Genomic DNA, 14,278 nt, shown 5'->3' with positions numbered 1-14,278 from the left:
AACGGCATTAGTAGGCTCATCAGACCCAAACGTATGTACACAAGCACTGAAAGTTAATTTTTCATAACATGGGACCTACAAGTTCCATCCGTTGCAATTAGTTTTAACAATCCACAAGTAATTATGAGGACAGTCCGATTTGATGTTTGTTGCATTTGTAAAATTGCTGTGGTCCGTAAATTTGAAGCCCACACTTGCCAATGCACTGAACCTGGTGTAACTGCTGAATGAAATGGCATTTTCCTCTGAAAACAGTCTACCTCATGTTTGCAGTTTGTCCTGCAGATGTTCTTTGAGCAAAAATGTTAAATATTTTAATGTTGCTTGAAACGCTCTCCTCCCATTACCCACAAAAAGGCTATAAAGCTACAGATCATTTTTTATTTCCATTTATTTACGGTTTACATTTTTTCTCCATTTAAGATATCACAATCCTTTTGGCAAACATTAGTGCTCATGGTGATCTGTACAGTCCTGTCCCACGATGATGGAAATTTGATGATGGGATGGGGAGGAATGAGGGTATAGGGTGGTGGGGGTGGTGGGAGTCCATCCTATTACATTTTGTCCATGAAGTTGTCCAAGGCGGGGATTCCCTCCTTCAGCGCTTTGCGTTTGCGGGTTTCGGTAACAACAGTGCCAGGTCTGCTGGTGGCATCGAAGGGGTCTCCCTGCAGCACCTGCCAGTGGTCAAAGACACACTGCGGGAAGGCCTGGCCGCCCGTGTTGGAGCGCAGGTCGGCAGTGAAACCTTAAGAGAAACAGAGCAACATGTTATTTTGGCCTTCTATGTTGATGCAGTTTATGGGTAGAGGCGTCATCATCCTATCGACTGACCAAACCAACTAAATGTTACTATTCCAATGTTCAATAAATGGCTCCTCTGCAACTAGTACATTTGTATTACAGTGGTACCTCGACATACGACTAATTTGTTCCATAAGCGCGGTCGTATGTTAAAACAGTCGTATGTCGAAGCAATTTTTCCCCATATCAATTATGAAATCATGAAGGGTGAAAACAAACAAAATACACAGCACAAACACAGTTAATATGAGAAAAATATCCACAAGCCACGAACTATGTGCACACATGATGTAGGTCGCCCGCTTGACTGACTGACTGCTGACTGGCCGCCGACGCGCCAACTGCAAATTTCCACGGTCGTATCTTGGAGCAGTCGGTCGCAAGTAGATACAAATTTTCGTGACTATCGCTACTTGTATCTTAGGACGGTCGTAAGAAAATGCAGTTTTAAGTCGAGGTACCACTGTACAAGTTTTATTTGATTAATAAAATTACTCTTGATGTTCATTGAAATTAATCAACTACATCCAAGACCGTGACTACCCTAATAATGACATTCAGTTTGGCTTGAGGGGATCAAGGCATACCGAAGGATTCGTTGACGGGCAGGTAGGCCTTGACAATGAACATGGGGGTTCCCATGACATGAGATTCGTCAAACACGTGACCACGCCTCCTATTCAGCACACCGTAGATTCCTCCCACCACCAGCTCAGGACACTGCAAATAAATAGTCAATAGTGTTAACATTTGCACACAAATTATTTTAGACTTTAAACAGGTGCTGCATGTCGAACAGCAAATTCTGCACTGCTGCTGGCTGATATTGACAACATCAAATAATGTTTTGAGAAATAACTTAAAAATAAGATGTTTTTGGTATGATTTGTTCTTTCATAAAGATATTTACACAAATATTTTGACTTAACTACTTGGATGTATGGTGTATATCTGTATGGTGGATATTAGATGAATTGAATAGAACAATCTACAAAGTTCAACAAAAGATTCCATTACCTTGCTGTAACGCAGCAAGAAAACATTTGACTCGCCCAAAATCAACGACAATGTCTTGTCTCATTAGAATCTATTGTCCAGCACTATGATGGCATATCCTGGTACAATCTGGTAGCATATATGATTTCAGACAAGGTTAATAGAACGCTAGTAAGCCATCACAGATGCAGCGAACGTTGAGTTTACTCGGCCACCGATGGCACAGGAGGAGAGGGCGTCCATCTTGTTTGGAGCAGCTCTGTTACTACCATCAGTACGTACCTGGATCTCCACCAGGTAGACTGGTTCCATGATTCTGGGCTTAGCAGTGAGCTGGCAGGCGTACAGAACCCTGCGGGCTGTTGGGATGATCTGGCCACCACCACGGTGGATGGCGTCGGTATGTAGGGTCACGTCATGGATATTAAAGCGGACGGCACGCATGTTTTCCTCACAAAGGACACCCTGGGGGGGGGATGAAATGTAACAGCGCACACTACATTTAAAAACTATTACATTCAAACAGCATCTTTAAACAACCTTCAAAGTTAGTTTGAGAAAGTCATTTCAGCAGATACAAGGTAGTTAAAATGGGACAGTCTGCTCTACACTTTTAATGCTACAGCTGGGAATGATTTATTATTTCCTATGGCAGTTTGATTTAATGCTGTTAGCTTTAAAAGACAAATTTCAACAGTCTAGGAATGCTCTGGACAAAACTATCCCTTTTTTTAAAGTATTTCAGGCAAAGTACAGTAAAGTAGGGCTGCCCCCGAAAGTCGAATCAGTCAGAGACCCGTCAGTTGACAATCAAAATATCAGTCGGGATTCTTTCAAGTCGAACAGTCATTTGTCAGTAAAATAGAAGCTTACAAAATTGCACAGGGATAACATTTCCATGAGGAACTAAAAATTAGGGGAATCCTATAGATTTTTATATGTGTAAATGGTCTGAACACAGCTATGTGCAGGCTGTTCCTCTAAATAGGCTGTTCCGTCGTTATCTACTCCCCCGGCAACCAAGCACCGCCCAGATTTTGTGACCGCACCTACTGAGCATGAGCTATGAAAATAAGACATCCTCACCGCACCTTTACAACTTGTCTCTAAAAGAGTTCTACTTAAACGGATATATTGTTCTTGAAATAGATTCTCTTTGGCAGGTTTGTCACAGTGAACAGAAAAATAAAGAAAGCCACCTAGATGAATGAATATATTATTTACGTCATGAGAAGATAAATAAATGTAATTTCAAGGAAATAATTGCCTCACAAAAGATTGAACTTAAAGACTTTTTCCTTCAGGTAAGTACATCAGCCAAGGAGCTCTGATGTTGTGACTGTTTTTATTTTGATTTCCATTGTGCGCGTAGAACATGTTTGCAGACACCAAAATGTAGTATATACACTGAACCGCGTCCACGTGAACAATATCAGAGCCTTTTGAGTTTCATAACAGAAATATCACTGCGGCGCAGCAGAACCTTATTTGTCAAAAAGAAATGCATGGACAATAGTTAGACCTTTTTAAGACCCTCACCTCTTTAGATGCCCACTGAAAGCCAGCCACCACGCTGTCCTTGATCTCATTCAGGTACTGCACACCCTTGGTCACATCCACCAGCAAGTTGGGGCCAGTTCCGTCAGGTCCGAAGCACCAGATCTTACGGGCCTCACCAACGTCCCACTCGTACTTGTCGGCAAGGTAGCGGGCACGGGCCTTCAGCTCCTGGCGAGAGCTTACGTCTCCCTTCTCGATATCCTCAGCCAGACCATCCTGGAAGGGCTGGGCCTTCATGAAGAGGCGGTTGTGCTTGTTGGGGGATTTGGACAGGCACATCATGTCTGACTCTTCATCGACGGTCTCTCTGTAGGACACCACGGGATCAGATTTCTAAACGGGAACAGAAAGATTCTGTCATCCACTGGCATGTTTAGAAAACAGCAGGGTTACACTCTTTTATAAAAAGAATGACAGGTACAGGACATTTTTCATGACCCAGATTCATATCAACCCTAGAATGCCTGTGTTGGGTCAAAATTTAAGATTATAATTAGTTTTGCTTCGATTTCTAAATTTGTACATTCATTTAATACAAGTTCACATGAAATACCTTATACTCAAGGAACCCAGATGATTAAAATAATGTTTTACAAATGCCCAAAAAACCTGTACACTCATTGCCAACCCTCCTGTCAGTTTTGTTACACCCATTAGGACAGGACAACACACATGCTAAATTCAACATGACAAGTTTTTTCCTAGCATCAGAACAATACTTATCAGCCACAACACTAAAACCACTGACCGGTGAGGTGAATGAGATTTCTTATCTTGCTCAAATGCAAAGTCATGGGGTGGGATAGATTATGCAGCGAGTGAACAGTCAGTTTTTGAACTTGATGCGTTTGAAGCAGGAAAAATGGGAATGTAAGGATCTGAGCGACTTGCCATGGGCTAAATTGTGATAGCTAGACAACTGGGTCAGAGGATCTCCAAAACAGCAGGTCTTTTAGAGTGTTCCCGGTATGCAGTGGCTAGTCACTACCAGAAGTGGTCAGAGGAAGAACAACTGGCAAACCGGCGACAGGGTCATTGGCGGCCACTTGCTCATTTATGCGAGGTGGGACGCAATGGCTACCCTGTCTGGGCTGACCCCACAGAAGAGCTACTGGAGCACAGATTGCTGAAAAATGCTAGCTATGATAGAAAGGTGTCAGAACACACAGTGCATCGTAGTCTGCTGCGTAGTCGCAGAGAGGTTCCCAAGGTGACACCTGTCCACCGCTGAAAGAGTCTTGATTGGGCACGTGAGTGTACTGGATAAGAAGGTGGCCTGGTCTGATGACTCACATGTGCTTCTACAGCATGTAGACAGACACATGTCCGGGGTTAGGGTCCGATCCAATTGAGCATCTGTGGGATGTTCTGGAACAACAAGCTGACCAATGAGGCCCCACCTCGCAACGTACAGGACTTAAGGATCTTTTGCTAATGTCTTTGTGCCAGATACCACAGCACACCCTCAGGATCTTGTCCATTGCTCAATGGATCAGAGCTGTTTTGGTGGCACAAGGGGAAGCTTCACAATATTAGTGGTGGTTTTAATGTTGTGACTGATCAGTGTATCCACCCTGCCCCAACCTGTCCCTCACTTAAGCTTCCTGTTACCTTAAGGGGAATGCAAGCATGATCCTCCTCAAGATCCTTCAAGCAGATCTCCAGATGCAGCTCTCCAGCCCCAGCGATGATGTGCTCCCCAGACTCCTCAATGATGCACTGCACCATGGGATCAGACTTGGCAAGACGCTTCAGGCCCTCCACCAGCTTGGGCAGGTCGGAGGGGTTCTTGGCCTCCACAGCCACTCTCACAACAGGGCTGACACTGAACTTCATCACCCTCATGTTGTGGGCCTGATCGAAGGTGGTGATGGTCCCAGTCTTGACAAGGAACTGATCCACGCCCACCAGACCAACGATGTTGCCGCACGGCACATCCTCAATGGGTTCCACATAGCGACCCATCATAAGAATGGTCCTGCAAGAGGGAAGCAAAATCAGACATTTAGGATAAATGCTTGAGGGATTAATGAATGGGCCCAACAATGTGTACTAAGCAGTCAGATGAGACTAAAATTCCTGCTATAGTGTTTTGATATTTCTTCTATAGAATTATACGATTCTACTACTAATTCTCTAATACAGGTACTCCTCACTTAACGTTCTACCTGCTTAACGACCAGCTCTCAGAACAGTCTATTGTGCGTGGCAGACAATACTGCAGCGTTGCCCGGCGTCAAGCATTTCATTGCGCATCACTGTTCTCAGTCTCATTCCTACAGTCTGTCAGTATTCACTACACTTAAAAGGTAAGAGAATAGGAACTGTAATTAACACAATGATTATATGTTTTACTTCAGAGAGCCATGTGATTTTATTTCTCCTTAAGGAAAGTATAAGATAAATTAAGTACATATGGAACCAAGCCTTAGGTTTTATAATAGGGTTGCAGTAGTTGTCGGTTTTTAGGCGTACATAGATTACATTACCTACCCACCGCACCCACCTTTTTTTTTTTAAATATAGAAATGCAACCAATTTAGTTCATTTTAACCTATCAGCACCAACGTAAAAAAAATAAAAAAATAAAATAATTTGTAAAATAGTGTATATGTAAAGTGTTTTATCAATAATTAGCCGGACACAACAAAAGTAAAAGTGTCCGTTTGTGGGCGCAGATCGGAGTTGCAGCACAGTCTGCTTATCATAGGAGGAGAGAAGCCTTTTCATCTCCCTCCATCCATAATTGTGGCATCCCTAGTTTATAATAGATATTTACAACATTAGGGATATTGACTCTGGTGCCAAAGAAGTTCACTTTAAATCTGACAAGCATTTAACAGGAAGGCCTAAAATTCTAATACAAGATCCGTTCACGGCGTTTAAGGTCTAATATTTGTAAACCCGGATTAAAGACGTTTTAAGACTTTACAAAGTCCCCTCAGTTCACATCAACTCTGAAAAATTAGTCATCCCAAAGACCGGTGTTGATTTTACTCAAGTGGATAAAATGTAACATCAGGGTTCCCGCAGTGTATTGCAAGCCTTACGACCCACCGGGCCTAAACATCGGCTTATTATAATGTTTTTATTATTAAAATGGGTAAAATCGCTCTGCGCAGCGCATTGATTACCACACACACCATGATGCACCGCTTCTGATACAATCCTTATTTACCAGGCAGAATCGCAACGTTAGGTTTTTTTGTTGTTGTATTTTTTCCACCGAGACTGAACAGTCCCATTACTCAGCGTCAAATTTGCTTCAGTCCCATTACTCAGCGTCAAATTTGCTTCAAAGAAGTAGGAAACAAAAGAGAAGTAGGAAACAAAAGGATCTATAATAAAAACACAAGAAAACCGGCACTGAGTCTGAAACCAGTGCACGCACAGGTGCCCGGTGGAGGGGGAAAAAAAAACAAAACAAAAAAACCCTCAAATTCTCTCAATACCCTTTCCACTGCGAAAGTTGGCATGCAAATAAACAGGGTCTCACGAACCCCCCCCCGTGCAACCAAAGTGACCAAAGACCCCATGAATCAGAAAGAAAGATGGTCATGGTCTGTGACACTATTTTCATGGTTGGATAACATATTGTGGTATGTTATTTGTAGGGCACTCGTAATAGCACATTAAAGTAAACAAATTAAAACTGGAAAAACATAACGCGCATTCATTCAGCCTTTAATTGTATATACCATCTGGTTTCCTCTTGGAGATAAGTGCCGAAACAAACCTCTGAATGGGTTTATTGTAGAGATCCTCCTTCTTTCCAGGGGTGAAGTTTGGTCCCATGATGCGCACCTTCATGCCAGTGGAGACAGAGCCAGAGAAGACACGACCAAAGGCATAGAAGCGACCCTTGTCAGTGGTGGGCACCATCTTGGAAATGTACATCATTAAGGGAGCCTTGGGGTCACAGTTCTTGATACCTGTGACAAGACAAGGTGAATTACAATCAGTCTAATCAGGAACCATAAAGCAGAACTATACAAATTAGGTAAAAACTGCTTCCTACCCATGGCGGCCTCATCATCTCCAGGTCCTTCGTAGAGCAACTCGCAACGGTACCTCTGGGCAGTGACCGGGGAAGGCAGATGGATGGTGATCATCTGAAGCAGGGCTTCTCCGGCAGGCAGCCAGCGGCGCATCACAGCCTTCAGGAGGGGCTTTCCCTCCTTCTCCTTATCCTCATTATCCAGCTTGACCTCCAGCTTCTCCATCATCTTGGCAGTTTCCTCCTTCTTGAAATTCATGATGGCGTCGAACATCTAGTGTGGTTTAGCAAGAATGTTGGAAATTTAGACAAATCAGTATGAAGACAGATCTGGTGAGTATACTTAAGATATGGTGATACTAGTTTACCATGCTCAGAGGGATTGTTTTCATCACATGACAATCAGGTCAAAGTGAAGAAGTTTGAGCTCATCACTTGCAGGTGTTTATTGGTGGTAGTGTAATAACGTGACACATTTGTACTTAAAAGCCCCAAGACGTTGTAGCAACACAAAATCCAGTCTTATTTCATTCAGAAATGCATTTAACTGCAGAACTTGCAATGTCAGTGTCTTTAGATATAAATAAATTACCCTGAAGATGGGGTCCAAAACAAGTTGGACAAAGGTGCGGGGAAGCTTGTTTCCAGTAGGTCCCTTGTCAGACTTTGAGAACTTGTTGGTGTCTGGGTCAAAAAACCTAAAAAAAAGTAATTTGTTAAATAAAGTTTCCATAATAGACATTAGGCCAGACAGGGTACAAATTGAGTCTCCAAACTTACCTCTCACCCCACAGCCTCTTCATCATATCTTCAACCTTCTTGCAACGCTCATCTGGGGTCATCTGGGTGTTGCCCTTGGCTGCAAACTTTGCGCAATACCGCTCAGCAAACTGCTTGAGGGTAAAGGCCCAGCCATGGAGTCCAGAACCAAAGCCAACGGTACCAATGACTGGGTCAATCTGTAACGAAGGGAGTTGTTAGAATGATAGCCACATTTAAATAGAAGACTAGAACAGTTAAAACAAATTCCCTTGATACCAGAATTGACAATTTATCCAGACTAAATTAAAATACAATTCCTGAATTACACGATAAAGGCCGAAGTTTAAATGGCCACTAGGGGTGCAACAGATCAAAGATAACAGTTCATATCATGGTTTTGAGTCACGGGTTGGATCATTTTTCTGATCAGCAGGGGAAAAAAAAATAAATAAAAAAAAAATAACCTTGCTTTCCATTCATTGTGTAAAACACTGAAAGTAAGGCACTTTTTGCCTTCATTCAACAACATTCAAGATGTTTAAATAAAATATCGGATACTCAATTGTAAAATTTAACTGCAATATGAGTCAGGCAACACCTTCCTTTAAACATAGCAGTGAAAAAAAATAAAAAATTATATATATATATATATTATTAGATCAACACACAGTAGATAAGTCTTCATCTCCCAATACACATTTGTTTACTAGTGGTTCTTGACCTCTCCAATATGGCGGGCGAGCAGACTCATAGCGATGACATACAGCAGCTCATTCACAACGATGTAGTTAAGTAGCAGCAACATAGCGTGATGTACTGTAAACCAATCGTTGCACTTCAGAGTAAAACACAGCACACACCCGTCTTGTCAGTCTTCTATTCACTACCAACTCTGCGTCGAGATTTATGGAATTACTTTAAAAAGGTAACAAACAGTGGCAGTAAAATGGCATTTCACTGATCGTTACATTTTGCAATCGCCCCACACAGATCAACTTCATTCTATTACGACACTAATGGTCACATTAGTGACTTCACTTCTGCCATTAAGGTAAGGTTGATGGGTAGATGTTAACCACTTAGAGATGGCAAGCTAGCAAGCAAACTATGTAGTTTTGTCACCTGTACCACCCGGAACCAAGTAGGCTTGGGAGATTGTGCAAAATTACAATCCGCGAGAAAAGGCGGCAGCAATAGCCAATTTTCGTTTCTATCAGGAAGGGGCGCTTAGAATGTAATTAACACAGCAAATGTGGTTGTCTCCCTGTTACAGAAGTGCAGGATTTATTATTGGCAGGTTTACACAAAAACATCTAGTTTTTACTAAATTAATTTCCATACCAACAGGGATAAGTTGTATGGAGGAGAAATTAAAAACTACTCCAATACAGCTTTTCCACTGGGGACGTAGGCATGTAAATAGACAGCAATATCTGTCTATCATTTGATTATGTCATATCCAATGCGGGACCATGAAATGTCTTGAGTGTGGGAACTGCTCCAAACGCAAAGATAACTCCCATGCGCCCCACCGGGCTCAAAGCCACCCCTGTTCACTCATTTTCCATACAGATAAGAAAATAACTTCCATATGAAAGAAATTTTTTCCCATGGTAATAGTTGATTAGACAATGAGGGTTAGAACACAAAACCACGACGACAGGAAATCTTTCTTTATATATAAACATGCAATACAAGAACATTACAAATACTAAATCCAAAACAACAAGCTGTTCTCTCCCCGTTCAGATCGATTCAGAGCAGGGGACCAGTTTCAGAAGACGGTAAACTGAACGTCATTCACGTCAATTGGATCGGTAATTTAATACTCAATCTGCCCAAGCCTAGTGGCAAGGGCACAGACTAACTCACCATGATATTGCCCATGGGTCCATTCTCATCCTCGCCATAGGTGGAGATGATGACATTGACATTTTCCACAATACGTTGGAAAGTCTGGTAGAGCTTTTCAGGGTCCAGCTGCAGCTCCAACAGTGCACGGTCCATCTTGTTCATCATCAAGACAGGCTTGATGCGCTCAGCAATAGCCTGGCGCAGAACTGTCTCAGTTTGCACACAGACACCTAGTAAGAAAAAACACAAACAGAAGGGTTGCCTTTTATTAACTTTTCTAAATAGTGATTTAATTATGAAAAGTCCACCCTTTTTAACATGACTGAATCCAAACAGGGGACAGCAGCCCAAACAATTAGAGATAATATAAATAGGACTTATAATTGTATTTGTCATTTCAGAAAAAAAAGATTTTATGCAAAGATTCCTCACCAGACACACAATCAACCACAACCAAGGCTCCATCGGTGACACGGAGAGCAGCAGTCACTTCAGAGGAGAAGTCAACGTGCCCAGGAGAGTCAATCAGGTTGATCAGAAAGCCAGAGCCATCTTTACTCTGCTTGATAAAGGCCAGGTCATTTTCTTCTAGTTCGTAGAACAGAGAGATGGCGCTGCAGGAAAAGACATGGCAACCAGTTAAAAGGGTCAAGTGGCAGCCCACTGCTCCTAGATACGTCAGTTACTAGGATAAAATGCAGAGAAATGCATTTCATGGCCTCAGTACTTGTACTCTGTACTATGACAATTAGTTTAATCTAATATAAAATGAAGGCTTAGGCATTATTCACTTCAACCATTAAAGTTTTGAAGTTTCTCTGACTTGCAAACAAGATTGTATCCAAGTAAAATAAAGTTTACATTTGCTGAATGATGTTGGATTTTCACTGACAATTTGAATCTCATAGGTACAGCACAAGCTACAAAAGCAGACCTTTAAATTCCCCCTTTTGCAAAGTGATAATGTGGTGCGTTCACTATCAAGGCAACTAGACAAGTCAATAGTTAAACCAAGCATGAGAACAATTTCAGAGTTAATAAAATGGACACTCACGTAGACTTGATGGTGATGCAACGCTCCTGTTCATCTTTACGCGTATCTGTGAAACGGGTCTCTCCAGCACGGGCAGAGGCAATGATGCCTGCCTTTGACACCAGGGAGTCTGTCAGGGTAGACTTTCCATGGTCAACGTGCGCAATGACTGACATGTTACGGATGTTTGCCTTTTTGTCCATGATCGCACGGATCTGGTCAACGGTGAAGTTCACCTAATGGAATAAAATATGATTTAAGTTCACAAAATAAAATTTTCAGTTGTCAGCCATAGCTCATTTATAAAGAATTACCCTTTGGAACTTGCAGTCACTGAAAAAGCCAGAACCTGGCTTTGTCAGGTTGAGTGACCATTATTAGCTGGTCAATGCTGAATTCTCAGTTGGCGCACAGTGCTGACTCTTTATTTCTGTCGATTGTGCCGCACAGCCCAAATGCAACGCACGTCCGGAGCAACGAGTTTTTCTTAAAAGTTGGCGACAATACAACACATCTACCTTAGTTCAGCACATCAATTTATTGACTATAATAGCCACGTTAGATGAGCTATAATTATACATTACCATGATGGCTGTTGCGGTTCTTATGATTATAAATGCTTATTGCTACCCAGTGTTGCTACATATCAGCTGATCCAAGATTTATAGGTGTCCCTGGCAATCATACAAGTGCAGTGAAATGATAAGTGGGAAAAAAAAAGCTAAAACACATTTTAAATCAGCAAAATATAAAAATACGCAAAAATACAAGACTAAAAACCTAGCACAATGTATGCATATGCATTTGTGCCCTGTAGGCAACAGCTCTGATAGAGATAATATACAGTGCATGCTAAAAGGGCGGAATGCCGCCTCTATATAGACGTGCCTTTACACAATGAAAAAAAGGCACCCCACTCTTGTTAACGCCTAAAAACTTCACAAAAAAGTACTCTTTTTGGAACTGATGAGCTGGTACAGCCTTACAACTTTGCTCTTGCAGCACAAAAGCAATTGCCATCATTTATTTAAGGCGTAATTGTCGCGGCACAGGTAGGTCAGCACTGCGTAAACTGCCCGTAGCCTTGATTCAGGCCTCCAAACCAGGCCGCCGGTTTTCCGCCATCACGCAGTTCCTCCTTTTACAGCCGAACAGACGTTCCCCGGCGGAACTGAGACGCACTCCCCACGTCTACACGGGCCTGGAGCTAAAGTGAAGCTGACACTTTAGACCGTTACACGCCAACTGAGGTCGGATTAAGAACACCCTGTGCATCCAAAACCAAGCCCCGCATCAGCCGGCAGGCCACGTGTACAGGCTAGCTGGGACGCCGCCGCTAGCAGCCCAGTGCTGAAAGCTGACTCATTTTTGCGGTTTTTGGACCAGACGCTCAGCAAAAAAAAACAGTTCACGTTTGGGGCCGTTCGACTAGGCACGTTTCGCCCCGGTCGTCGATTCGCTCCTTTACCGGAGTGACTCATGGGCCATTTTAAGTAACCGGAATACTTGCACATACGTCACTGAAATACCAGCCGGCGCCGGGGTAGGACTCAACATGTCAGCACACAGCCCGACATTACTTGACCATTTTCGCGACCGACAAGAATCCGACACCTACTAAACCGAAACGGCTTCAGGCGATCGTATTGATAAACACCGGTACCAGACCAAGCGTCACGTCTATACTCCCGTCTCAAACGTAAAATGGTCGCCATTTTGTTCTGACGGGAGTGCGCACGGCGACCGACAAACCAGAGCCTCCGCGGCGTCGAAACCCCGCAACAAACACGTGAAAAATGGGGCCGCCGCAGACACCGCCTTCCTCGGTACATTCTCGACGCGCAGTTGTTCGCTTGTTCCCGCTCACCATGTTGGCGGATGGTCGTAGATTCGCTTCGTGGAGAAGAAGAGAAACCTTTATTACACTGCCCACCGCACGAGGGCACAGGCAGGGAAGAGGCCGCTGACGTCAACAAACTGTCTTTTATACCCGTGCGCCGCCCGAGCGCGGTTACGTTACTCGTGACGGGTGACGCCGTTGGAGGAGGAAAAAATAAAAAAAATAAAAAATGACGGACAGACAGATTTCAACTCGACGTTAAAAAGATGGTATTTCTAGAACGTGGTGGCTTTACTTTTGGCAAAGTGACCCGAGCTTTGTACATCGACATATATATTATATAGAAAACAACCTAAATGCCAACATTGGATAGACTAGTGCGTACAACTCTCTTTGTCCATATTTAGTTATCTCTGTTGCGCTATCATAAACAGAGTCGCCAAATTAACCCCCTCCATTTTTCTTATTATGATCAGTGGTGGAAGTACTCAACCCTTTAATTTACACCCTGACACCAAGAGAGTCCGGTGAAACGTGAAAGTACCACATTGACATTTCACATTCACATTGACCTGTGAAGGTATACAAGTACTTGTATAAGTACTGACATATTCTCAAAAGTAGTAAAAGTACTTCTCATGCCGTGCCCTGATATAACAGAGCCTATAATATGGTACTCTTTAAAGTACTTCTGTACCTTTTTTCTGCAGAGGAGTTGACATCTCCCGCTTATAGAATTCAGATGTCTTACTATAACTCGATCAACATCTAGATATAAATCGTGTTTATTTTATGGTGACAATCATATTCAGAAATATAAATGGTAAAATAGAACACCCTAATATCACAGATATAAAACTGTAATTTAATACCCTTGTAAAAATGCTGAAATATGTGCGCATATAAAAACACTTCAGCGTATGATATGCCCTGTGTACTTTTGTTTCATATCCATACTCCTGTGCACCTACATAGTTTAGTCCCTGCTGGCGCATATGTGCCTTTAAAGTTCAAAGTCTGTATATTGTTGTGATGCTAATCTCACACTGGCACCACATATTGGTCATATCTACTGTACTGTATGTTTGCAACGTCCAAAACACTTGATTCCACAGTTTTGGAAGTTCCTTGCATATATTTTCATTCAAGAGCATTCTACAATATCATGAAATAAACATTATTGAATTAGGTATATTATGTCGGCCTTCATATATAAGTGGACCTTCATACAGTATGTTTATATTTTAATTCTTTTTATTATATCATTTGCATTTAAATAAGTATGTGTGACAATAGTAGAGTATATACAGTAGTATAGTTTATATACAATATTTATGTTCTAATTTAGACCTTTGAGGCATGTATATGCTTAAGAAATGGGTTAGTTGTGAATAAAATTTAAAAAAAAGTGTGTATTACGATTTGTATG

At 42.3% G+C, this 14,278-nt stretch overlaps 1 protein-coding gene across 1 annotated transcript; it reads right to left on the bottom strand.

Annotated features, from left to right (window-relative positions):
• Positions 1-373: 373 nt before the first annotated feature.
• Positions 374-13,006, bottom strand: LOC307241309 (elongation factor 2b). The gene is made up of 13 exons (XM_080015346.1): positions 12,877-13,006; positions 11,031-11,245; positions 10,409-10,590; positions 9,995-10,206; positions 8,141-8,319; positions 7,953-8,058; positions 7,382-7,634; positions 7,100-7,295; positions 4,975-5,341; positions 3,343-3,696; positions 2,086-2,268; positions 1,395-1,527; positions 374-751 (listed from the first exon to the last, which is right to left on the bottom strand). The coding sequence occupies exons 1-13, from the start codon at positions 12,877-12,879 to the stop codon at positions 558-560; spliced, it is 2,577 nt and encodes an 858-aa protein (XP_079871472.1). The 5' UTR covers positions 12,880-13,006; the 3' UTR covers positions 374-557.
• Positions 13,007-14,278: the final 1,272 nt, after the last annotated feature.

The sequence above is a fragment of the Zeus faber genome, assembly GCF_960531495.2.
Source record: "Zeus faber genome assembly, chromosome: 1".
Lineage (NCBI taxonomy): Eukaryota > Metazoa > Chordata > Actinopteri > Zeiformes > Zeidae > Zeus > Zeus faber.
This window is presented reverse-complemented; position numbering and strand designations above follow the sequence as displayed.

Excerpts from the sequence above, each read along its gene's own strand:
- LOC307241309 (XM_080015346.1), bottom strand. Across the intron at positions 10,207-10,408 it reads TGTGGTTGATTGTGTGTCTG|GTGTCTGTGTGCAAACTGAG; the intron begins GTGAGGAATCTT and ends TTTTCTTACTAG. Across the intron at positions 3,697-4,974 it reads ATGCTTGCATTCCCCTTAAG|AAATCTGATCCCGTGGTGTC; the intron begins GTAACAGGAAGC and ends GTTCCCGTTTAG.